At 40.0% G+C, this 27,805-nt stretch overlaps 1 protein-coding gene across 2 annotated transcripts in view; it reads left to right on the forward strand.

Moving 5' to 3' along the window:
- The window catches only part of LOC124240971 (collagen alpha-1(I) chain-like), a 165,805-nt gene that overhangs the window by 58,548 nt on the left and 79,452 nt on the right, over positions 1 to 27,805 (forward strand). For both annotated transcript variants that reach the window (XM_046664355.1, XM_046664354.1), the window contains exon 3: positions 27,515 to 27,583. In XM_046664355.1, coding sequence (XP_046520311.1) covers positions 27,515 to 27,583 — 69 coding nt within the window. The remainder of the gene's footprint in view (positions 1 to 27,514; positions 27,584 to 27,805) is intronic.

Genomic DNA, 27,805 nt, shown 5'->3' on the forward strand with positions numbered 1-27,805 from the left:
AAACACATATACACACAATGCAAATATAAAAAATCCTTTTGTTTTTACCCAAATGATCATATACTGTGTAGCTTATTTTGCGCCATTTTTAAAAAATCTAAAATATCACTGAAGAATTTTTTTTTATCAGCACATATATCACTACATTAAAAAAAAAAGATTCCTTGTTAAAATAGGAGTTGTTAGTGGGGGAAAGAATTCTATATTTTTGGAGCATGGTGGTTTTTGCTTCAATATTTTACTGTGAAGGCAACAGTGTCTTGGGGCCTATGAAGGAAAATCTTAGGAGAAAGGAGAAGGATGGATTGGCCTGGGACTCTAACTCCCATGTATGACATCATTCCTACAGAAAGCAATGCTCCAAGTTCCTAATAACTAAACTGACTACACATCTAGATTCCCCGAGAACAGCCGCATTTATGCCTGTTGTCCTGGTATAATTTTCAGTGGCTCCCACTTTCATTCTCAAGGTGGTCCCAGTTTGGATGACAAGTTATGTGATCACCCTCATCATAACTAATTGACAAATTAACTAGTTAGGGTCAGCTGCAGAGATTAAAAAAGACAGTCTAAACCTAGTGAGAGTGGGGGTTTGTCTGGGTGGGACCCAGGTTCAGCTACTTATAAGCAGTATGACCTGGTTAAGTTCTTTAACTACTGTTTGCCTCAGTTTCACCAGTTTTCTAAGGGGAATAATAATGGCCTCAGAGTGGTATTATAAACATTTGGTTAAATAATACCTGTGAGGGGCTTTTATCACAATGTCTGGTTCATATTCAGGGCTCAATAAATGTAGTTATTCATATTACTTATTATTTTCACCATTTTCCGCACTTCTCCTGCCAAACCACTTCATTCTTACACTGTGTAAAATTCCATTGATTGAGATTCATTTAGGTGAATAGTCATCATCTTCTAAAAATGGATTGCGAGCCAGCCCTGATGGCCTAGTGGCTAATTCGGCAATTACCGCTTCGGTGGCCCAGGTTCGCTTCCCCGTTGCTGAACCACACCACCTGTCTGTCAGCTGCCCTGCTGTCACAGCAGCTCACACAGAAGGACTAGAACAACTTACAACTAGAATATACAATCATGCACTGGGGCTTTGAGAAGGAAAAATAAATAAGTAAATAAATAAAAATAGATCGTGGTAAAGCCATTTAAGAGGAAAAAGTAGGTGACTTTAAGGCAGTAATTGTTAACTAGAGGGATCCATCTTCCCCACCCACCCCCAGCCCTACGGAAGAGAGAAATCAGAGTGTAGTTTGAAAACAGAGCAGCACTTGGTACTTCTCATTTGATTCTACTTTGGCTTTGATATTAACATTTAAAAAATTTCAATAACATTAGAGAAGGATGCGTGCATCTCATGTTTAGCAAGGGGAGATGCGTTTGAAACGACGGACAGACACCGTTGTAGCTGTTTGGACTTCATAAACAGAGCTGTATTACTCTGTTGATAATGGAATTACTGCAAAGAGAGGGCTCAGGAGAACTTACATCCAACCACGTCTCAGTACCTCTTACCATCGTGTGTAACTTTCCATACATTATTATTTCCCCCCAAAGCATTCCTGAACGCATCTCCCTCTGGCAGAAGCTACGTGTCAAACAGTGAAAGACAATTGTTTGTTCAGACAACCTGGAACCTCCTGAGGCCTTTTCAGGAAGGATAAAGAAGATTTGACTCTGAGTAGGTGTGGGAGTGGAAGGATAGAGCTATTGAAAGAGCAGAGACAGGTATTTCCCTCCGTATTCATTTTCTTAAAATTGAATTAGGTTTCTGCAAAAAGCTGTTTTGCAGAATAACAACCTCTTTATGGTTTCACCAGCTGAGACATAAAAGGCTGTTTGAGGTGGGCTGTAAGTTCTGAATGCAGGTGAAAATCCCCTACTTACTGGTTACTTTAATGGAAATAAGAATGTTTTGTAAATACCCTGACCCATTTAACCAGGCATCTTAAGGTCCTTGTGTCACTGTGGTATGGCATCACTTTGACTCTGGGTGACAGAGTGGCCTGAGAGCTTGATTTATTTTCACATTGCAAAATTCTCTTCTCCTCCTATTTAAGTAATTTTTTTTTTTTAATTAAGACAAAAAAGCATCATTTGACCCTTTGAGGACAAGATATAAGAATACTTCTGGCTTCTGCCATTACTTCTTATCCAAATAATGTCCAATTTTCTTAATATATTAGAAATAATGGACTCAATCCAAGAATTAGACTCACCTCTGAGCAGTAGCCTAATGGAAAATTTTAAATGGCACATAGCACTACAAAAAATTCCCTTTCACCCACATGTAGACTACCGCTGGACCTTTAACCATGGGAAGCCCGCGAGAAGCAAGGGAAAGCCAATTTAACCACACTCCTTTGGGTGGCACAAGGGGTTACAAATGGTGAATTAAGAGCTTGAAGGCTAAAGTCAAGGGGCAAAAAACAAACTGAGGACTAGTTGTTGCCTAATATGTGTGCCAGATTTTGACCCAATAAGCTGGTGATGTAAACAGACAAATGTATTGGGGCAGGTCAGAACTAAGGGGAAGTGTCTTCGTTCACTCTGAGTCAGTTATGAATTTAAGTGTATGTTAAAAACAAGAAAGCAGAGTAACCCTCCTAGAGTGGAGACTCCTGTGGCATACGTGGGAGATGGTTAGACTAAGCTTGGCTTAAGAAGCACTGTCACACCTGGACTGCCCCTGCCTGAAGGCTCGTGCCAGACCGCTGAGACATTATGGGGAGGAGAAACGTAAGTGGTACCATCTCTGGGGGGCACACTCTGTACAGAGCTTGGTGCCTTTCATATGTGACCTCTAATGCCACAGAGGAGGTATTTCTCTGCTTGCTGCTTAGAGGCGTTATTTGAGCAACTTGCACACAGCCACACAGCTAGGAAGGGGCAGAGCAGAGATTCGAACCACAGTCGGGGAAAGTTGGGCACTGTCACTAGCCCACCTCATCTTTTTCCATATGACCCAGATCCCATATGACTGTGACCCTGGTTTCTGTGCTCCACATTACCAAAGCACCTGCAGAATAAATGTCTTCTACACAGCTTTGGGTACCAACCGCCATGGTGGTTTAATGCCCCCTAACACGTCAAGGATCCCTGCCTTTGTGGCCACCTCTGACTAACCCACAAAATCCGGTTTATACCAATTTATGTTCCTGATCCTTTTTTTCAGCATCACATCTTTGTTCTCTGCCCTCTTCTCTCTCTCTTTTATTCCTGCAGCTTCTTCTCCCCATCTTTCTCTTTTTTTTAAAAAACCCATAAACCTCAGCCCGCATCCCCCAATTCTAACATGTGTTTATGGCTAAAATCCACTTGAGAGCAGGTTCTTGTCCCACCAGTGCTAATGGGTGTGTAGAGATTGCTGTAACTAGCACTGTCCAATAGAAAATTCTATAAGGATGCAAATATTCTATAGTCTGCACTGTTTTGTACAGTAGCCATTCGAAATGTGGCTAGTGTGACTGGGGAACTGAATTTTAAATTTGATTAAATTTTAATTTTAATTTAACCAGCCGCATGTAACTAGCGGCTACTGTCGTGAACAGCACAGGATGAGCATCCAAAGAAGTATGAAAGATGGCTACCTTTCTGGATGTCTTAGGATCTTAGGGCATGCCTAGGGCTCACATTTTACTGCTAGGAAGCCCAAGGACGAGCTACTTCATTGGTTGAAGGTCCCCAACAATGCAGAGTCACATTTAAGAATAAAGCTCTATGGGCATGGGAATGCAAACAGCAGCAGGTCTAGTTGGCCAGTATAGTCCGAGGGGTGGGAGATGGGATCAAACTATAGAGGGAAATATGCAGAACAAAACCTTGACCTTAACACTTACTAGCTGTGTGAGCAAGTTACCTACCCTCTCTGAGCCTTGGGTTTCTTATCTATGAAATAGAGAATAACATAATAACGATAATGGTAATACTGCCCGTTTGTGTACTTTCTAGATTTGATTTATATAACCATCATGGATGTGAAAAGTATAATGTCAGTTGTTACATCTCTTTAAAAAATAATCATTATTATTTTGGACCAATGTCTAGGAGATCTAGGGAAGTCATAGACATACATGGTGTGAATACATCTAGGAAATTGGTGTGACTTTGTGACTAATAGCAAGTGAGCACCACTGGAAAAGTGAGTGTTATCTTAGGGCAGTGGAGAAAAATTTGTATCCAGGGCTTAGGGCAGGTCAGTAATATACTTGGGATTCTAGTCGGTTAAGGTGACATCAGGTAAGTATCGTATTTAAAGAGGCAACAAGAGAGCCCAGTAGAAATGTGAGTCCACTGGAATCTAAGCTCCAAAAGGCTCAGAGACCAAAACAGTGCCTTGTGCATAGTAGCCACTCAATAAATATTTTTTGAATGAATAAATAAGTGCAAAGCATCTTGAGCCCTCCCAATTCAATCTACTTACAGAGGGCGATGAAAGAGCGGTGCCAAGACGCTTTGCGCAAAGCACCAGTCTTTCATGTCTGCTTTAGCTGGAGAAAATGTTAAAAACCTGAGCATTTGCTTTGTTTTATCAAGGGAGTTAAAAGGGCCCTTGCAGTCGTTTCTGATGAGTTTCTCTCCTCTGTTAAAATCTATGGTCTCTGAGGGCAGGGACAAAGGCAGCTGGCCCTTAATAGGTACCCAGTAACTACCTGGTGGATGATTGAATTATCTTCCTAAAAGTGTTATAATCTTGGAGATACTTCCCTGGAAGGCAATCCTTTCCAATGCAAAGAGGTTTCCTGAGGAGTAGATGAATAACCACACCAATTTGAGAACACAACGTGGATAGTGTAGCTTTTGTTCAATTGTTGACCACAGTAGGGAGACAGAGAGTGATCCCAGAGAGAGAGGAGATAGAAGTCTCTCCATTTGTGGTTCCTATTTATTTGGCGGACGACTTCATCAATCCATTCTTCCCAATAGTATATAAGTAAGCACTATGAGGGGAGGGGAGGGGCCCCTTTTGCTGGCCACAGGGCCATCACAGAATGTGGCACACAGGAGCCCTGCAATCAGGAGCGGTTTGGGACAACCATTTTGGAAAACAGTTCAGTATGATCTAGTAAGACAGACACACCCCATTGCAATGCAATTCTCCTCCTAGGTGTAAATCTTCAAGAAACTCTTGCATAAGCATTATCAGGTTATATGTGCAAGAAATTTCATAGCAGCACTCTTTGTAAGAGCTTCCAAATGGAACCAACCTCAGGGTCTCTCAATAGGATAAAAAATGAAATACTCATCCAATAGAATATTGCACAGCAACAAGAATGATTGGAACAAATGAACTGCAACTGCAATACTGGAGAAATACATCAAAAAGAGAATGAAAGTCCAGAAAAGAAAAAAAACAAGAAAAATAAGAGGTAACAGAAGGTTTTGCAGACAGGGCAGCCCTGGTGATACTAGATGTCTTGAATCCTGTTTCTTGGGCTGGATATCTGGAAGCTGTCCAACAGTGTATGACATGACTTGGAAAGGAGTAACTGAGAGATATCAGCTTAGCCTTAGGCTCAATAAAACAATGTGGAACTCTTAAGAAGAGGATTATTAGGCAAGAGGAAGATGACAAAAATTGAAAACAAAAGGTAACAGGCTTACTCCGTCCTTGTAACTCTTACTAAGAGCTTCATAAAGTAAGCATGGTAGCAAATTCACTTAGAAATATCTGTGATTTATCATATATGTGAGGTTTCACTGCTTAGTAAATCTGTTTATAGTTTTGTTCATCGCATGGATATCGAGTTACTCTCAAATAAGTCTCCTTTTATGGAAGGCCCAATACTGAAATACAAGTGGATCCTAACATACCATGGATTATTCTTTTGGTGCCTAGAAAGAGTGGATCTGTTTGTCTTCTAGGTTGAGAGGAAAGAGGTGTTCCAGAATTACTAATTCAAATAAGGCTATTACACCAGGAGGGCAGAAGAGACTGTGAAGGCGGTGTTAAGAATCTGGGAAGGCTGCCAGCATAGTTTGCATGATAAGGGTGGATAAAAACATAAAAAGAAGTATGGTCCAGTGGTTGATCTGCTTCCTTTTCATTTTTAAGGGTGGTTTACTTTTGAACAAAATGGTGCGATTTTCAAGTTACTCTAAGAACATAGCTGATAACAGATTTCTTTTAAAACCAGAGTTTCTGCAAGCTGCATGCCGACACTAAGAGAATTTGATCTTTATGCTTTTTTTAAGCACCTTTCATGATGGCAGAGAGCGTACCCTGAAGATTTACACGGGACCATCTCATCTCTGGCCACCTTGCGGAATGCTACCTATATTGCCATATCTAAAGGGGAGCCCATTAAAATTTACAAATTAAAAGCCAGTGGGAAAGAACATAATCTTGGCAAGTGCCTCTTGGGAAATCTTACAACTGCAAGAGCTCCGTGGAAGAGTGCTTTAAATACCATTATGGTTCATCCAATCTCCTCACAATTGTATGGGAGGGCGTGTGGCCAAGGCCTTGCAGAGAAGAGGCCGGGGTGCCCAAGCTCATGATTGGCTGGGGGGGCGTGATGCTAAGCGAGCCACTTAGCCCACTCTTGCTTCATGAGGAGCACACCACATGCTTCTTTGCACATTCTTTTAAATCCTCGTGTGGTTGGCATTTGGAAAAATATCGACTGCAACCAGACGTCGCAATCCTGATGACAGCTCTTGAAATCCCATCTTTCTCACAGCAACATCTACTGTCAGCTCCCCACCCCTGTCACCAGAGAGCCTTCCCCACCCAAGTTGCACTCCAAATAGAAAGAATTTCAGATGTACATGTTTGGCTGCCTCCTCTAAAGGCCTTGACAAATATTCAGGTAGTAAATAACCCAAGAGAAATGCTGCTGATAAAATTAGTTCAAGTATTTCGCAGAAAACAAACCTGACACCACCATGATACTTGATCGCTCAGCCTCAGCACTTCGAACCTTTCTAAACCCCCTTGCCTTCAAAGCCCAAATGTCTTGTTTTAGATTGCCTTTATTTTTTCCCTCTCCAAAGCCAGTCCTTGCCACCACTTTCTCTCAAAAAAAAAAAAAAAATCCCACGTGGTTATAGGATAGATTGTCCAACCAGGAATTTACATTACAAAATGACTGTGTTGAAGGTTAATATCCAAGGTCAGGTGTTATTAATATCTATTTGAATTTTGTTCTTCTGGTCTATGATATCATCTGAGTCACCTCATTGATTTATATCACGGTAATCCCAGGCCATCATTCATTTTCCGGAAATTCTATTCACGGCTTGGTATCAACCTCTCTCTTTAATACCCTTTTTGGTGTTGTCTGATCAGTAGCTTTACAGCCCTTGCTTTTATCTCCTTCCCACAGGTAACCCCATACCTGGTGTCCAAGATTGTTTGATTGATTTTTCACCCTGTCACCTTCTCCTTTTCCTATATCTTATTGTAGAAAAAAAAAATTAACCCTTCTCTTGAGAGGTATTTCATGATATTTCTCTCCCCAAAGCCAGTTCTCTATCTTGACTGTCAGGTAAATTGCCTCTGCAAGCATAGGCCTGTTAATTTGTCTGTATCACAAATGAGGCATTCTTTCCAGCTTCCCCTAAAGTCTTGGGCTCAAACCCCCAGTGGGAACTAGCAATCCTTAGGACTTGCTATATGCTTGCCACACTAAGGTCTCAGGGCACTGATGGATTCTCACCTAATCCTTACAACAATCCTGTGGGGTAGGTGCCATTATTTTAACCATTTAGCAGATGAGGAAACAGGTTCTGAGAGCTTTAAGGAAATTATCCAAGGTTGCACAGTAATAAGTGGTGAACTTGGGACCTAAGCCCTCTGTCTTTCTGTTTCCAAAGCTCATGCTTATTATTACTTTCTAACTGCCTTCCTCTAATCATGATGATAATTGGTGGCCGATCATTATACATGATACAGTTATTATACAACAAAAGTGGGCTGGGAGGCCTTTGAAAAATACACATTAACGCTAAAATTACATCAGCATCTGGTATACTTATATAAAGATATTTTTTCTTGTACATCTAAAAATAAATTTTTTTAACCCTTTGAAAAGTAGCATATGCTAATATAGGAAGTTCTTAATTAGGAGGAAGGAAAAAACCCCACCAATATTCCTAGCAACTTAAAGACCATCACAGTTAACATTTTGATATATATACTTCTTGCCATTTTTCTATACATAGTTTATATATTTCTAATCTTCTGTATATCTAAATTTGAATTCTGCTTTTCCCCCTTGGGATTATAATCATCACTTCCCCACAGGTATTTTCTACGTTTTGGTTGCCATAGGCCCTAATATGGAGTCAGAGACACAGTGTGATTTTGATAAATACATACTGAATCAGAAGATGAAACCTAGTCATTCATTATTAATTTCATTGATCAAATTATTGAACAGATAATATATACAATTCTTCAAAATTTCAAACGTTCAGAAAGATATATAGTGAAAATCTGCCTTTTACTTGTGACTCGTAAAGATACCTTGCTGTCCAGAGTTTGAAGGCCCAAGCTTCTAACTGTCCTAGGACCCACTTCTTAGGAGCACAGGTCTGGATAAGCACATGCCAGTTTCTTGAATTGTGGACACAAGAGAATAAAATTCAGAGAAAAATTTTTTCCCCTAGCAAAGGTACAATTTCTAAGTTTCTGTCTTCTGTCCTGGAACTCTAAGTCTTTGGGTAAGTGACAGACCCTTCCGAAGAGCCATACCTTATCCCACGAGACTCAACGAGCCATCATAATCCTACTCACCACAATAATCCCCACGTTATTAAAGAGATGTGCACATCAAGAAGGGGAAATAGTTTTATTATGCATCCTCATAGGAGAAAAGACAAGAGTGCATTAGGGAACAAAAGTAGCCTTATTATTTCTCTTTACTAGAAACCAGTGCTTGAAGTTCAACATAATGGATGTGGGTGCTTCTGTTTTTATACATATACTGGATTATTTAGACAAAGTACAGCACAGGAGAAGGCAGTCTCAGAGACCTGAGATGAACGAATATTTTCAAGTGTAGAGATTCTCAAAGTCTGTTCCATAGGACATTAGTTCCTTGGGATGTTATTAGGTGTTCCACAGAAAAGGGAAATTCCACAGACTACTAAGTTTAGAAATTTTTAAGAGGAGAACAAAATGAAACTGAAATTAACCATAGAATACTTTTTAAGGAGTAGGGTTCCACAGAGCGCACTTTGGAAAATGGTGTGGACTCTGGCAGCTTTGGCACTAAGTAGGTATATGACTTGGGATTAGGCAACTAATTGTTCATCTCTGTGTGTTTCAGGTTAACTGAGTGATTATTTAGTTAATATGAGAAATTACGTTTTAGACTGGTTTTTGCTAGTAACTAGTAGAAGCAGATGGAGAAGATCCCTGTAACCTTGGGTTCAGACCTGTGTTCTTCTCAACCTTGTGACACTGCTTTAGAGTGACAAGCATGGTGACAGCATTCACCATGAAATATTATTTCTACCAACCATGAGCCTCAAGTTTCTTCATTTGAAATGTAAACTAGAAAACAAAAACATTTTAAGAAAAATGATCCTAAAAATAAAAGATAAGCCATAGATAGGAGCAAAATTTGCACATACATATAACCAAGAAAATATTAGTATCCAGCATACAGACTATCGTTGCAAATGAGTAAGCAGAAGAAACAAACAACTCAATAGAAAAATGAGCAAAGGATAGAAACAGCCAATTCACAAACTGTAAACATGTGCCAATACACATATGAAAAGACTCCCTGACTTATTAAGAAAATGCAAATTAAACAAGATATCATTTCACATCTATGAGACTGGCAAAAATCATTCAAGTCTGGCAAGGTGGGCATGTAGATTGATAGATTATTTTGGAGAATAATTTAGCAATATGTAATTAGAGAGCTAAATATCTGCTTATTCTACAACAGGATGTCCACTTCTAGGTGCATTTCTTTTTGTGTGTGTGAGGAAGTTTGGCACTGAGCTAACATCTGTTGCCAATCTTCCTCTTTTTGCTTGAGGAAGATTGTTGCTGAGCTAACATCTGTTGCCAATCTTCCTCTTTTTGCTTGAGGAAGATTGTTGCTGAGCTAACATCTGTGCCAATCTTCCTCTATTTTATGTGGGATGCCGCCACAGCATGGCTTGACAAGTGGTGCTAGGTCTGCACCCAGGATCTGAACCCACGAACCCTAAGCTGCCAAAGTGGAGTGCGCAAACATAATCACTACGCCACTGGGCTGGCCCCTAGGTGCAAGCAGTGTTTCCCAACCTCTTTTCCAATATGACACACATAGAGAATGATAATATTCATACAACACATCTGGGTAACCTGCGGAGGCTGCTTACAGCAGGAGGTGACCCATCCAGAGGGCTGTGTTCACCTCAGGCCCTACGTGGCTGCCCTGAGGGCTGCGGTGCTCTGGCTCTTCTACCCAACTATACAGCCCTGGTTGGAAGCTCTGCCCTAGAGAAGCTTGCTCTGTGTGCTCAAGAACACAAGATACTGAAATGTCCACCCATGGAGTTTTTGTTATACCAAAACCAAAACAAAACAGAATGGGCACAACAACTTAAATGCCCATCAGTAGCGGAATGAATAAATAAATGCTGGTATACTTATACAATGGAACTCCAGAGAGTAGTTAAAATTAATGAACCGTATACAGAGATGAGTTACAAAACCATAATGTTGAGTGAAAAAAGCAAAACGCAAAGGGATACTTGCCCTTTGATACTGTGCATGGAAAATTTTAAAACAAAGCTACACACACCTACATACCTATTTAGTAAAGATATGGAAATACAGAGGGACAGAGGTCACCAACATCAGGGTAGCAATTGCTTCTGGAAAAGGAGGGAAGACAATGGGATTTGATGGTGGGCAAGGGACTCAAAGGATATGTATGACATCCTAGTTCTTAAAAAACAAGTGAAGCAAATGTGGCAATAATTTACGTGTTAAATTTAGGTATAAATACACAGATTTCTAATATATTTTCACTGTACTTTTTGCATATTTGAAATATTTCATAATTTAAAACAAATAGTTAGATCATTGGTTTCAAGCCTGAATGCACATTAGAATGACTGAGCAGTTCCAAAAATTTTCTATGCCAGGGCTGCACCACAGACCAATTAAATCAGAAACGTAAGAGGTGGGGCCTGTGCGTCAATCTTGTTTAAAAGCTTCCCCACTGATTCTAATGTGCAGCCCAGAGTTGAGAATTGCTGAAGTAGATGATCTGAAAAGTTTCTTTCAAATAATATTCTGTTTCTAAATATTCCTCATACAGTTTCCTGTGAACACAAGTGTGTGAAAAGCCAGGATCTGTTAATATTCATGGAGAATTTCCTTCTACCAAAACCAGTTCTCTTTTCCTGGTGCTCATGCCTCCTTTGTTTTCTAGAACCACATGTTACTCCTCTCCCAGTTAAGTTGTTAGTCTCTCCCCCTTCCTCCTCCCACCTTTCTGAGTCCATCCCAACAGGCAATTCATCCAAGCGCCGCAAACTTCGGCTCTGAGTCATTCATATGCATTGCTTTTGAACATATTAAATAGATCCATATGCTTATCTACACTAAGATATAGGTTTATCCTTCAGAAAATAGAATACAAAAAAAAAATCATTCCAATGTGTACGCTTTAAAATTTTTAAGCAGGCATCTAAAAGGAAGCAGAAATTAAAAGTAACTTGGACCAGAATTTTGAACATTAAAACATTACAGCAAATTGGTAAAACATAAACCAAATATATAGATGTCTACTTTCAATCCAAAAAAGTTACTCTTTCCCTGCCACATGCACATAGACAGTTCTCGTAATGGCTCCACTTCAATCAGAGTTGGATCACAAATAGAACAGTAATGAATGTGGCCTTTTCCAACATTTCTACCCCTAAAGAGTCTTTATTATCCTCTCCAACTTCAGAAATTCCTATGAAGTCATCATCAACCAATCAGAGCTTCAAACGGTTTGAACTAACTGATGTAGTCAGCCACATTGAGTTGATATAGAATCAAAGAAATGTGACATTCACCTCAGCCTGGGCAGTTGTATCATGGATAAATGTATGATTTCCATTAGATTTCCCAAAATATGGAAAAATCGCTTTCAGACCCTCAGCACTACCTCTGGGGATACTTATTTTAGATTAGAACCGCTAACTAAAGTTCCATTGTCTTGAATAAACCTTACCAAAATCTGTTCTCAGAGACAGTAAGAAAGGGAATGTTGAAATACAGTAATATGTCTACAGAGCAGGAAAACTTCCAACACTACTTAAGGTTCGTTGGAAGGCAGATTGATATCCCAAGAGAGGAAGAAAAGGCAAGAAATCATGCCGTAGTTTCAAAATCAGACAGACTGGAGTTTTAATCTGGATTCTACAATTTTCTAAGACATGACCTTGGGCAGGTTACTTAATCTTTCTAAACTTCAGTTTCCTCATGTATAAAATGCAGAAAATAAAAATAGTTACTTCCATACTGAATAGCCAGATCTTGGTTTCTAACACCATTCTCCGATAGGAGAACCGAGGACTCCCTGGAGAAATAGCTAATTCCAAGGCTGGGACAAGGAATATATAAGATGAGCCTGGAGCATCTTGCAGTGCCAGAAAGTAAGGAAATGCTCCAAAAAACAAAACAAAGGCATATGTCAAAGGGACATCAGAGCCAACTGAAAGAGCTCCCGATAGCAAAGCTGAGACAATTTAATCAACAAAATAAATAATGTGGTATTGGATTATAACCAAAAGTATAAAATAAATATCCTTGAGCCCATAGTGATATAAATAAATGATCGAGTAAATAAATGGGAGAGAATAGACAAAGCACCCATACAGAAAAATTCCAAATAGTTTATGTACATCCTGCTGCCTCAAAGAGGTGGGGCATAACTCCTCACCTCTTAAGCATGGGCTGTGCATAGTGATTTTCTTCCAGAGTACAGTGTGGAAAGGAGAGGTGGGGAGAGCAACTTTTCAGGGGAGAAACTTCATAAACTCTACTTCAGCCGTCTGTTCCAGCAGCCTAACATTATCAGTGATAAATCACGTGATAGCAGGCACCCTAGACATGATGTGATGACAATGGCCTTCACCTCCGTGGTCCTCTTCCTGAGGACCCATTACCCAGTATAATCACCAGAAAAATCCAAACTGATGAACATTCTACAAATACCTGGCCCGTACTCCTCAAAACTGTCAAGGTCATCCAAAACAAGAAAAGTCTGAGAAACTGCTGCAGCCAAGAGAAACCTAAGGAGACATGATGACAATGTAACAGTGGCATCCTGGGACAGAAAAAAAGACACTAGGTAAAAACTAAGGAAATCTGAACAAAGTATGGACTGTAGTTAATAGTAATGTATCAATATTAGTTCATTGACTGTGAAAAATGTACCATACTAATGTAAGATGTTAATAATAGGGGAAACTGGATTGAGGGTATACAGGAAACCTCTATAATATCTTTGCAACTTTTCTGTAAGTCTAAAACTCTTCTAAAATAAAAAGGTTGTTAAGAGAAAGAGTTACCCCACAGGGTGGTGAGGGTTAAATAAAATAACAAATTTAAAGCATTAGCCTAAGCACACTGCCTGGAACACAGTAGAAGCTAATATCTGGTAACTATTATTGGTTAGCATTATTAAGCAGAGTTAATTCATGAACTGCTTACCAATCCATTCCAGAAGTAGAATACTCCTATTACTTGGGGAGCATTAAGAAAGATCTGATAACTCCCTCCACCTTAGGTATTTATTCATGTTCTTAAAGATCAATGATCTTAAGAATCCTATTACTGTTATCTCTGTCTATTCTATCACTTTTAATTTTCCAGCATTGTTCTGCATGCCAGGATAGAACTCCCAGTAAAAAACTGGACAACGCTTCTGGATTGTTCAACTTTCTCTGCACAGAGCTGGGCAATGCTCCTTCTAATAACTTTCCTCCAACCTGTCTCCCTCTCCAATGAATTTAACTGGAGTCATTTTCTGAGAAACGTGCTGCATACACCTCCAGCGCACTGGAGCATTTCTGTAGCGCTACAGCACCGGACACGGCCTAAAGAGGGCATTTTACTGTCTGGGGGTTACTCTCCCCAATGTCTCTGGCTTCTGCTTATATGACCATCCCTTCCACTTTGTCCTTTAAGCCTCTTTGACCCTGCTCCCCACTCAGATTGGAAGTCACAGTAACCTCCTCTGAGGGCTGGATTTCGATTTGCTTTGCAGCTCTGGAGCACAGTCCTGTACTGAAGGTGTCTGCGGGCATTCTGCATAACCTCTCCAAGTTTGTCAGCTCCTTCCAGGCTGAGACCAACTCCAGCTCCACCTGGTCACCTCCCCGACATTTAGCACCAAGTTGGGCACATCCAGTGCTCCAGTACACATCACATCATTATTGAAGTGATGCTAGTTTGGATGCCGTTCCGAAAAGTAACTGAAGCACTCAAACGTGAGGATTCATCTCCCTTAGCAGAGCACTCCAGCGAGGGCTTTCCTGAGGTGACAATTCCCAAGAACCTCTAACAAAATGAAATGGAAATAACAGCCTGCAGTGACTGCCTTCTTTTTCCTATCAGCATTTTTTGCATAATATAATTATAATTCTTCCTCTTCATTTACTGGAGTCAGTCATCTTTTCTTTTTCTTATTAATGCCAGTTACAGTATTTTTGGTAAATTAGCAAATACTGAATTTTTTTTTTTAAGATTGGCACCTGAGCTAACAACTGTTGCCAATCTTTCTTTTTCCTGCTTTTTCTCCCCAAATCCCCGTGGTACCTAGTTGTATATTTTAGTTGTGGGTCTTTCTAGTTGTGGCATGTGAGACGCCACCTCAGCGTGGCCTGGTGAGTGGTGCCATGTCCGCGCCCAGGATCGGAACCGGTGAAACCCTGGGCCACTGAAGTGGGGCACGCGATCTTAAGCGCTTGGCCACGGGGCTGGCCCCCAAATATTGAAACTGTTAAACCCGACATGTTCCATTTATTCAAGGCCATAGAAAGGAGTTTTGAAGTTGAACTGCTGATTGCCAAATTGTACAAATAGCTAAAATAAGACTTTTATCATCCATCCATCCACCCATCCATCCTCTTTCAACAATGTTTACTGATTGATATGATTTGCCAGGTGTTATGCTGGGTACTGGAGATTCAGGGATGAATAAGAAAGTCCTGCCCTCAAGGATCTCCCAGTGTAGTGGGGGGAAAACAGACAAATAAATAAGTACAAACGCAACATGACAGGTGTTATCATAAGAGTAACGTGGACACTCCAGTTGGAAGAACATATTCATAGAGAAATGATGCTTGAGCCAAAAAAAAAAAAAAATCACTGATTGTTTTATGGATTTCTTCAAATGGCTTCCATGTCTTGCAGAGAATACAGAAGGCTGAAAATGAAACCTTGCCTCTGATATTTCCTAACTCTGACCATTGGCAACTCATTGAACCTCCCTGAGTCTCAGCTTCCTCCATTGTACAATAGTATCATTGCAATGATTGCCTAAAAGTCTCATGGATTTACTCAAAAGATCACATGGGAGATCTCTGTAAACTCAAAGGGCTATAAGAATATAAATAAACTATTATTATCATATTTATTACAAGGCAAAGGAGAATATTTTTCCCACACAACCTCTTCTGCCCTGCTCAAGCTCTGCAAGAATTAAAAATTTTAGGGGCCAGCCCTCTGGAGGAATGGTTAAGTTCACGCACTCTGCTTCGGGGGCCCAGGGTTTCGCTGGTTCAGATCCTGGGCGGGGACATGGCACCGCTCATCGGGCCATGCTGAGGCGGTGTGCCACATGCCACAACTAGAAGGACCCACAACGAGAAAAAAATACAACTATGTGCTGGGGGGTTTTGGGGGGAAGAATTAAAAAAAAAGATTGGCAACAGTTAGCTCAGGTGCCAATCTTTAAAAAAAAAAAATTTAGGTGGATCTATTCTTTCTCTTGTATGATCTGTTTAATCAAACTTCACTTTTCGGCTTTTCTAGACTGGTATTGAGTGGCTTCCTCAGACCCCTGTGTGCCCAGCTATCAATGCACGCTGGCAGCTGCATTTTAGGAATCATTATACACGCTGCCCCAACGGCTTCTCAGAACAGGGTTCCTGGACAGCGGTTTTGGGCGGCCTGATTTTAAAACCCAGTTTTTCAGTCTAGTCAGAGATTGATTCATGTTTGGGGGCAGCAAAGAAATAAAAACTAATTAAAAAAGCAAGAGATAGCACATCTTAAGGAAGAAAGCTTGGATCCTGTTTGAAAAAGACAGTAGTGATCGAGAAGGGGAGTAAAGGCGACAGCGAGTGTCCTAATACCATCTCTGACAGGCTGGCACAGGCTTTGCGTCCTGGTGAATCCAAAGCAAACAGGCCTACAGGACATGGAGCCACATGCTTTTCTTGTGAGCCCAACAAATGTAAAGCTCCCTTAATCCACACAAAAATAAAACTGAAATGTAAGCCGGCCCAGATCTGGACCCAGCATGACCCCTTCCACCACCCTACAGCCCGTTCTCCGACAATGAGGGGTGGCCTTGCCATGCTAACTTCACCTAAAAAACTCTCCCTCCTCCCTCCCCATCCCCCTCTCATATTCTGTTGACATTTTTTGCCACCCAAACAGCATCCCAAAATGCCTCATTTGGTGACATCACAGATAGCCATGGGTTGCTTCTGGTAGCCCATCTGTTCCTGCAGGCCTTGCCTCGGTGAGGGTGAGATATGAAGGCAGTGTTCAGTCGAGGCTGGGCTGGGGGTGGGGTGGGGATCGGGCCTTTGAAGCTGTTTTCTATCGGGGCCCTGCAGCTGTCAGTGTTGGCTGCGGAAGCCAGCGATTGTCCTTGCAGCTCCCCGTTGCTGCAGTGCACTGTGCTTGTGGATATTAATTGGGCTTTCATTATGTGAATGCACCCAGAAGCTTTTACAGTCGATTCCGACATCTATATTGATTCATAAAAATGCCAATAAATAACAGGTCTCTCAAAGCAGCTCTTAATGTTTTCGATAATTAGTTGGTTTATGTTTTTTCTCCCATTTTTCTTTCTTTTTTTTCCTTTTTTCTTTTTACACATTACTGCATAATAGATCACAGAATCTTTGGGACAATGGACAGACACGTTGGCTAAATCACCTTATTACAGTTCCATATAGTTGAAAAGAGGCTTAATGCTAAATTATCAGATGCCAGCTATTGTGGAAACCAAGAAAGAATAATGCTCCAAAATAACACTGTGGTGCCCCTGTGTACTCATTGTCCTGGGAGCGATTGGCACGCCTTCTGCGGAGTCCTCCATTGAGTCAGCGATCCCCTGGAATGAACAGTGGGGCCCAAATTCAGGCTGGGAGTGAGTTTCTTTACTTTTGGCGTATTATAGGTTATAAGATATTTTGGGGCCTTGGCTTTCAAAAAAAAATCTTGTTTTACATTTGTGTGTAACTTTGGGCAAAATTACGTTATTAGCTTCGAAATGCCCTAAATTAGACATGTCACGGACTACTTCAGCACGCAGAATTGTTGTGTATCATCCCACACAAAGTGGAGCTGAAAGCAGAAATTGCACATCCGTTTCATTTCACTGAAACTTTTCAAAGGAAGGAAGGATGTTCATTAAAAGTTAACAGTGACACAGCTGTGCAGAACTCGCAGAGAAAATGTCATTGTCACGGGAGCCTGACTGTGACCAAGTATGATTCTCCGCAGCAGAATGTGAGGTTCCTGTGGTCTGTTGAGCTGTTAATGGCATTGAAAAAGAAGAGCAGTGCCCCCAAGAGTGTGTGGGGGTGCCGATGGATTTTGGGAGGCCATGGTTCTAGTTTGCAGGCCGTAACTTTAACAAGAAGGACGCATAATTCTGTTTCCAAAAACTAGGTAGAATCAGAGAGCCTAACGAAGCTCTTCCCCTTGTTTCTGGGAAGATGGGTGGACATCATTTCTTGAGAACACACTATGTATGTCCAATTCCCTCTCTGTTTCTCTCTTTCTTTCTTTCAATGGAAGGTCCACAAATAGTAGATGGGCAACAGTGGAAATGCAAAATAAACAAAGAAAAAACTCAACTGCCTACTAAAACTGAACTTTAATTACTGTTGTTGCTATGACCAACTGTACGTTATTTCCGCAGTATTATGTAGTTATTTCCCATACAATCGCTAAGAAAAACAAAAAACAGTGCAAATAACGGTGCCTAAGGTAAATATGCAAAGATAACTGTGTATTTCTGCTATTAGATAAATTCCTCTTAAACTGCTTTATGTAAATGTTCAGTGATGGCAACGAAAATGTGGGTAGTAAAAATCATAAGTAAGTGCTAATTTTGGAGACAACAATCCATATTTCTCACTTCCAAGAGATTTAAAAATATCCAATGTGATACTTCTCTATATAAATTGAAAAATGGGTAGAGAATAAAAATCTATTTTATTTCAAGATTTGAGAAATTCTTCACAAGTCTTTATCTGACCCAAGACTAAGAAGGGACTTAGAGACAATTTAAGAAAACCATTAAATTCCTATTCAAGATCATATAGATTATGGTCTTGGTGTCAATGATTATACCATGATTGTACCTTGGTATCAATATTCTCTTTCAACTTAATAGGGAAATAAGACAGTCAGCAATATCATGCACAATCTTTATTCTACTGAGGTGTTCTGCTGTAGCTTTTATACAAATACACCTCTATTAAAAAGGTACGTTAATAAGGAACAAAATAAGATTCCATTCAGAAGGGTATAACGAAGATATAATGGGCATGCACTACCTTCCAAAGCACACAAGATATAGCAGAAAAATGACAGATATTAGAGAGTTGGTGTCATTCTGTCATTCTTCTGGTTTTCTCATGTTGCCTGGATGGTTTATCACCAATATACTATTTCTAGTAATGGCCTCCATTTATTTAGTGCCCACCATGTTCCAGGTACCATGCTGTATGCTGACATAATATGAATATTTCCCACACCATTAGGGGTTATATAACTGGAAATGGCAAAGACCAATGGCTCCTTATTTATTTATTTATTTATTTATTTATTTATTTATTTAAAGATTTTATTTTTTCCTTTTCCTTCCCAAAGCCCCCTGGTACATAGTTGTATATTCTTTGTTGTGGGTCCTTCTAGTTGTGGCATGTGGGACGCTGCCTCAGCGTGGTTTGATGAGCAGTGCCATGTCCACGCCCAGGATTCGAACCAACGAAACACTGGGCCGCCTGCAGCGGAGCACGCGAACTCAACCACTCGGCCACGGGGCCAGCCCCGCTCCTTATTTATTTTTGATAAGAACTTTGGAGTGGGGTATAATAGTAGAGGGACAAAAAAGACAAAGAAAAGTATTTATCTGCATTTTGTACATTCTGTTTCATTTTTCAGCTTCATTTCTTCTTGCATAAGCTCACAGCAGTTTAAGGCCTGTGGGAAGAGGATAAACCTCAGAATATTTGTGCTATTTCTTCTCCCTGAAATATCTACAATTTATCCCCTGGCCTCTTCTATTCTTTCCCTTAACATTTCCAAACAATCGTATGCCAGCTTTTAATGCCTGGAAAACCAGCCCTGCAACTGGAGGAATCTTCGCCAGAGTGACCACATTTTCTGCACCTCAAATGGAGACACATGGCCTAAGAAATAACGGTATTTGAAAGAAAAACTGGCTAACCTATGTGAAATTTAGACTCTGCCCAAAATCCAAGGCATGGTGTTGACATTCTTTTAGGAATCCCAGGGTTACATTTCAGGACTGCGCACTAGACAACCCCAAAGTCAGCAGACACTGGGATTCTTTCTACATCCTGAATGGATGTCTGACAAGATTCCTCTAGGCTCTGCTTCTCCCAGTTGGGCCGTATTATAACGTTTGCCCCAGGTCTCTTTCTTCAGAGCGACTCTCTCTGCAACTCAACTTCATGGGCATGAACAAGCAGAGGGTCCCACAATTTGAGGGTGACATGTATCTTTATGGAGCAAAACAAGTTGTTAAAAACAAAATAGAACAAGAACAAAGGGTTCCTGTACGTGCGAGGACCCTGCACCACTAACAATCTAGCTCTGACGTACAAATCTTTTAGATTGGTGTCAGCTCAACAGCAATATTCCATAAAGCCATTCAGCCAATGTATTTGAGCGCAGGGATTTGATCATCTAGACCTGCACTGTCCAATACAATAGCCACTCACCACGTGTGGCTACTGAGCGCTTGAAACGTGGCGAGTGCAAACTGAGATGTGCTGTAAGCAAACATGCAGGATTTCGAAGATTAAGGACACAGACAAAAAACGAAAAATATCTCATGTACAATTTTTTATCTTGATTACATATTGAAATAATATTTTGGAAATACATTATTGGAATTAATTTCACCTGTTTCTTTTTTTTTTAATGTGGCTATTAGAAAATTTAAAATTACATGTGTGGCTCGTGTTTAAGGCTCGAATTATACCTTTCCACTGAACAGAACTGGTCTAGATGGTTGAACAGAGAAATAGCACATGATTTTACAGGCCAAGGCAACAAATCTTTAGAATTGACCTTTGCTTTGGTCTTAAATTTTTAGCTGACGATAATACAAAACTCCTACATATAGGATGAGAAAACATTTTACGTGCATAGTTTTGCTTATATGTATTTATTATTAGCATTGAGTCTCTTAATTAAAAAATAGACAAAGAATTTTTAAACAATTAAAATATCAGCTTGAAATACAAAATTGCAGATACTCAGTTTTTGGTTTTTAACTTTTAACATTCTAAGAATTATACGTATTGATTTTTTTGAACTTCCCGCCCCAGAAGACTATTAAAATAAGTTTACTTAGTTAGATTTTAAAATTCTTTCAACTCAAAAGTTATGTTCAAGTGAAAAAGTCAATGTTATGCATCTGGTTATTATAGTCGTTACTTTGAAAAGAAATAAAATACTACAGTATTCTGTGGGAGTTGTTTAAAAGTTGAATTTATAGTCTAGGTTTTATTGTTATTCTTAATAAATCAAGAAAGTTCTTGGTTTTTTTTGAATTGAGCAACTTGGTAAATAAATATCTTACATTTAATTTAAGCAACAGAGTATTGCCCAAATGTACCCTGTGCCCGGCCAACTCCGTGTTCAGATTCTTTCATAGCATGTTGAAATCATCTTATATGACCATTTTACCTTGGTGCATGTAACAGTTAATCAGCTGGAGCAAACGAGTACTAGATCAAAGGCAAAAACACACATTTTTCTTCACTAGCAAGTCCTGGAGTTTAAAACTTCAATAGCAACTTTAAAGCATGCTTTCATAATAAATAGTATAATACAAATAGCAGAATGCATTTTAAACAGTAGCTTTATATTCCGTCCACTTAAAATCATTCCATTTTGTAGTTATGATAAGTATTTAGTCTTTAATCATAAAATTTTTTCACTAAAGAGTAAGATTCTTGCTTGATGAACGTGCAGGGATTCTATTGTTTCTTAATCAGAAATCTTAAAAATATGTGCATTCAGAAACATTTGCTGTAGTCCTTGCGAACCTAAGCTTCTTCATTCTAAAAGATACCAGTCCAAGGCTGACACCAAGGGGACGGTTTTGCAGAATAAAAGCTACGTGTTTTTTCCCCTTGGAACTTTTGGTTTGTTTTATTTTATTTTCTTTGTTTGGCCCAACTTTGGATTGTCAAGGCATCAGGTAGGAATCTGTAAAAACATACATTCTACCCACGCTGAGTAATATACAGACCTCAGCTGTAACCCATGTTAAGCCACCAGCAAAGAAGAAAAGCACCAGAAAACAAACCAACCAAAACCTAAAGCAAACGACATGCTTATCACATAATAACTATTGAATAATGCAAATATTAACAAAGCAAACCAAGCAGGGGGCCTCCATCTCAGGAAGAAGAAAAGCCAGCAATAGAAGGCAGTGATTGGGAAATCAGATCGGCTCTTCCTCCTCGGTTCGTTACTGAGAAAAAGTGGATCAGGACTGACATCTGCTGGCCTTGTTAATGGGATGTACCCATTGAAACAAGGGTCTTGGAGAACAAAACATTCTGGTGGGGTGATATTGCATCACTGGGATGGGGAGGAGGCAATGGCTTGGCAAAGGCCTTGCTGGTGAGCCACCTGCCAAGTGGCCAATCACGGCCGCCCCTCCAGCCAAAGTAGTCTTAGTTTTTTCCCTCTCTTTGATGCTTCACCTTCATAACCAGGAATGTTTTTCTAATCACCCCAAGAGGGGACAGAATATTATATAAGTCGGTTTCTAGTTAGAATTACACGAGTTCCAAGAAGTGGTGGTCAACTAGATGCTCAACATATATGACAGACAATTCCAAGTCTTTATCAAAAGGCTCATTGTTGAATCATTTACTTAAAAAGCTAAATGTGTGTCCACACCCTGAAGACCTCAGTAGCTTTCAGCAGCACCATGCTAGGGTATCAGCTTCCTGAACATTCATCAAGTCAACATCCCAAGTCTGACTTTTGTCATTCCCTCTTCCGCACCCGCCATTTCTCAGCTGGAATCTGTCTCCCTGTACAGTATCAGGTGTGTGAGACTTTTGTCCTCATGATGCCTTGTTTCTCATCTCTAAAGTCTTAGTCTTCTAAGCAGTGTTATCCGTCCTTAGGAAAGGCAAGTTCCCCATTGGCTTGGAAGCTACAAGAAGCCTGAGACAGGGTCTATCTTACTCCAGCTATCTTCTCAGCACCCAGCACAGTTCTTACTACATTATAGTCGTTCAACAAATATTTACTGACTTACTTTGAAAGCTGAATATTTTGTATTACCCCGTTTTGCTTTTAGGAATGCAATTTCTTTACGGTGGATCTGAACAGAGCATAATAGTCTAGTGTTTAATTAGAAACACGAGTTTCAATTGGAAAAAAAGCAATGATGTTGAGTACTCTGTCTTCTACCAGTGTCCACTGCCCTGTCATTTTAATTTTACACATATGGGAGGCTCATATTCTTATGTAATAGTAAAGTTAGGTCATGGGTTATTGAAATTCTTCTCCAGAATAATCCTTAACAGACTTCATCCCAACAATAAAAGTGAGACTGGTGGGCTAGAAATCCTTCTCCCTTACCCTTTGCTTATATGAATTCCAAAGTATGTCAGAGTATATATGACTGCTGTCCCATATGCGTGTGTGCCTTCTGGGGCATGTGTCTCTGGCCATAAACAACTTACTTAAAAAAATTTTTTTATGAAGCATATGGAAGAAATGAAGCTGAGAAAACTTTCTCCAGACACAGAGGAGGAGAAAGCCTAAACTTTGACTGCAGAGAACCGAAGCGGCACACTGATCGTGTGCTATCTTTAAAAGCACGAGCAAAAACTCTCTGGCCTAAGACTAAGCTGAATCAAAGCTGCCACCTCCAACTGGATTTGGGGAGGTGGAGGCAAAATAGTGTATAGAAATATGAGCTTTAAGGTGGGAATTATTAGCTTATGTCAAAAAGTATACAAACCCCATTTTCTCTTTTTACCTTCTTTCAGCTTTTGTACTTTGTTCCAAGGTTACACAAAAGAAGAACAAAATAGTTTCACTTTTCTTAAATATAGTTGAAGTAAAAGTCTTCTTTTTAGAAAAAATTCTGAGGACGTAATTCTGAGTATTCCAGTGGTTAACACTGTTATGGATTTCATAATTTATATTTATTTTAAAAATCCTCTCAACTTCATTTATTCTCAAATTTAAAAGAATTAGGATCTTAAAAGGAAATTAAGGGCTTAAATGACTGGGTGGTATCATTTCAATATTTATAACTCTAATTTCAACAGTTTTGTTGAAAACATGTTAATTTACGTTTTTAAAAATTTGAAGGGGGAAAAATTATCTTGCTCAAAAACTTTGCAAAGCATTTTGCTTTTTATATACCATGGTAACCTAGTAAAGACATCGTCACTCGGCAGATGGCGTGGCATATTAGCCTCGTAATGAAACGCTAGATGCCAAAACTATTAACTCCAACGTGCTCAGAAATAAAAACATTAATTTTCGATTCTTTCTTTTTTTAATATTTTTTCCTTCCCTCATTTCATCTTGCAACAAAAAGTAGTCAACTTATAAAAAATCTTCAGTATCTATGCAAAGTCCATTTGCAAATACCAGGAAGTATTTGAAATATGGAACCTGGAAAAGAACAGCTTGGCTAATATTGTCAGTCCTATTTAAGACCATTTTGGCCAATCCATACAGACTCTCTACTTCTGCATTTTTTGAACAGAACGTTTCTTTTGTCTTGCTCTTGCATCTTTATCCCTGCCCCTCTCCAAACATACAGTTGATGGAATAAAGACTTCACTCAGCTCCGTAGTCCTAAAATCTAAGCATCCATGGCTAGGAAACGATGCGGAAGGGATATGGCTCTCCAAGCCATGGTGAGCCCTGTTCAAAATACTGTCTTGTCTCTTTAAGAGATGATAGATTTTTGCAGGCAGCCTCAGCAGGCAATGCAAGTCACTCACGCCAGGTGGCAATGCTCCCATATCCCTCTTTTAGGGTGTAATAGAAGATGTGGGGTACCCCTTTCCATGAAATTTCTCCTGTTTTTATGGAGGCTGACATTCTTATTTTGTAAGTTTTAGAATCTTAATTCTAAATGTAAGTGACATTGGATCTTTCTCCTCCCTTCCTTTCCCTCCTCATCTTTCTTTCTAAAGATCTCATTCAGCACATAACTTTTAACCTCGTCTCCAACAGGACAAAAAAGTGAGATGGAGTCATGCAATTCATGGCTTTTCTTACTAAAATAATGCAGAATAAAGGAGACTGTCTTGCTAGAGAGGAAACGATTAAATGTCTTTGTCCCATATTTGCTGGCTGTCTTTTAAAATATTGTCATGTCATTTCAGTGCCACCTAAAATGTCTATAAAAGCAAATCTTTCTCTGCCAAAGAGATGTCATAATTCACGCTCCCAGAAAGGAATTCTATGCTCAAAGGAGACACACACCAGATTCCCATGAGACACACTCAAGGCCACTAGCCTACTCAGGAAAAAGAAATACTTCAAGAAGAACATTTCAAATATATGGACCAAGAACATGAATCTCTCTGAATAAAAAAAATGAACAAATTCCAGATTTAAATTTCAGTATGTCCTTTATGAAAGGTGAAATTTAGAAAATCTTAAAAATAATCTAGCAGGGGCCGGCCCCGTAGCCGAGTGGTTAAATTTGTGCACTCTGCTTCGGCAGCCAGGGTTTCGCCAGTTCAAATCCTGGCCACAGACATGGCACGGCTCATCAAGCCATGCTGAGGCGGCATCCCGCATCCCGCGTGCCACAGCTAGAAGGACCCACAACTAAAAATACACATCTATGTACTGGGGGTCTTTGGGAGAAAAAGGAAAAAAAAATAATCTAGTAATGTTTACTGGTCTTTCCTCCCACCTCTGGTTTTCGCTGTCCTTTTTATTGTGTAGCCAGAAATCGGGAGACACTTCTGTGCTGAGGCCTAGCTATCTAGTATTGAAGCTTTACTACTTTTAGTGTTGTCTTTAGGTTTCATCAGTCCCTACGGCCATTGGAAGAGCTGGAACAGAAGCATCAATAAGCATGCTCACTGGGCCAAGGATTCTTTCATTCAATAAATATTTAGTGAGTGACTACCAAATACCAGGCACTATTCTAGGCACTGGGGATCTAGAGGAAGACAAGACCTCAAAATTCTTGATGGATAAAAACCAAGACCACCTGTATATAATATGCATATATAAATACGTATATATATATATATATATATATATATATATACACACACACACACAGAATAGAGTAGGTCACTTCCCACTTGTTCAAAATACTCTTTCCTATCAGCTTGTCATTTTTGCTGAAATTTTCATCATGAAATCGATTCCTTTGATTTAGTTTGATTCCTTGTCTTTATTTGGGGAATTTCTCATCTTAGGAGTTATAGTGGGGGTGGAGTCCATTGCTTACTATATGAGCTAAAAACGCAGACTTGTTTTCCCAGGGTTCTTTGCAATAAGAGTGTAGCAGCAGCAATGTTGTCCTTTTAGGGGCAGCAATGTAATCACAGGATCCTGTTTTGATGCTGAAGGCATCCGTGGTGCAAGCTTCAGTGTCCAGCCTCTAGCAGCAACAGCAATGCTACTCATTCCCCTATTGTTTGCCACAATTTTGGCTGTGGTTCTAGTTTCTAGGAGAGACTAGTTTTTCACCCATTTTCCATTCCTCCCGGGCACATTGCTGGACTACATCTTTCAGTCTCCCTTCTGAGTTAGGTGTGACCTTATTAACAAATCCTGGCTAATAGGTTGCGGTCAAAAGAAATATATGCCACTTCCAAGTTGAATCCATAAAGACCTCCCACCAGATCCTCCATAATCTCTCTGCCTCCAACTATAGACTGGCTGGTGAGACCCAGAATAACATGGAAGTCACACGATGAGTATGGCACAGGCTTCATCAGCCTAGGTCCCTGAATGGCTGCAGGGAGGAGAGCCTCCTCACCAATTAGATTTTAGGGAATGAGAAATAAACTTCTATTGTTTTATGCCACTGAGATTTCAGAGTTTATCTTTATAGCTGCTAAATTTCCCAACGTACACATTTGCATCAGAAGTGGAACGTTGCCATAATAAAAACCTGAAATGCATGATTTGGAGTAAGCAACGAGGATGTAAATGGCAAGGAAATTGGCTTTGGAGGCTGGGAGGATGAAGTTCTAGGTTACACAGTGGCAAAATCTTTGATAAAACCGCCTCTTGATATAACTCAGAAGACAGGTCAAGTGTATGCTGATTCTTTAGCTCTAGGGGAAAGGGTTGGAAAACAGAATGTTAGCAGCAATTTGCAAAAAAGTGGATGAACTCAGGAAGGAATTGGCTTGTTTTCAAACAAAAATGAAACCGAATGTCAGAAACTAGAGGTGTTGAAAAGTTGAAAAATTGACTGCTTCCAAAACTCAAACTGGAAGAAAGCAGATTGAATAAGACTTAGCCCCACAGCTAAGATCAAATCAAGGGTGAGGTCTTCCTAGCCAGGCTCCGTGGCCTCAGGCAGCAGAGAGAGTCGTGGGACCAGGAAGCAGAAATATAAATCAGGCTTGAGAATTATGACTAGAAAGGACTGTGGGCATGGTTACTAGCACATGATGTTGACTGAAAGCAAATAGAATAGAGAAGTCTACTAGGTTTTCAAGGGAATTTTAGTGCCAAAGAAACCATAAGTTTTGACTAAAACAAGCCTTTGAGTATCAAAATAAGTTTTGGGCCCCTAAATTTATCAGCAGTGTATGGGCTTTGGAAGTTCTGTAGCTCCCAAGGAAGGCATACTTTCCTCTACCCACATCAGAAGTGGTCAAGTAGGAAAAGGACAAAAGAAGAAACTTCCAGATGGTGGAGCCAGGAGCCATGAAGAACAATGGACAAGATAGCAGATGTAGGGTCTATTCTAGAAACTTTCCTCACCCCAGGGCAGGGTTTTCATGAAGCCTAACCATTAGAATTTAACATCTTTATATATACTAGTGACTGCTGTATATCTTCTCTTTTCCACAGGGATCGGTTTACTGCAATTATTTTGCCCTGGTTCCACCATCGTATATCAGATGTATTGGGGAGGAGGAGGTAGGTAATTTGTCCTTCTAGTTAGAGGTCACTGCACCCAGCTGAGTCATGGACCTGGACCCCATAGGGAATACTGAACATCCTTAGAGAATCCAGGCTTAGAGCCAACCTCAGTGCCTAGACAGTATTTTGGTTTATCTTTCTTAGGGAGGGAGTGATTGTGTTCTATGTGTGGGAGGAAGCACGGCATAGATATTTGGTGACAAGAGGATAGGCTGGAAC

This window comes from Equus quagga, chromosome 6 (genome assembly GCF_021613505.1).
Source record: "Equus quagga isolate Etosha38 chromosome 6, UCLA_HA_Equagga_1.0, whole genome shotgun sequence".
Taxonomy (NCBI): Eukaryota; Metazoa; Chordata; class Mammalia; order Perissodactyla; family Equidae; genus Equus; species Equus quagga.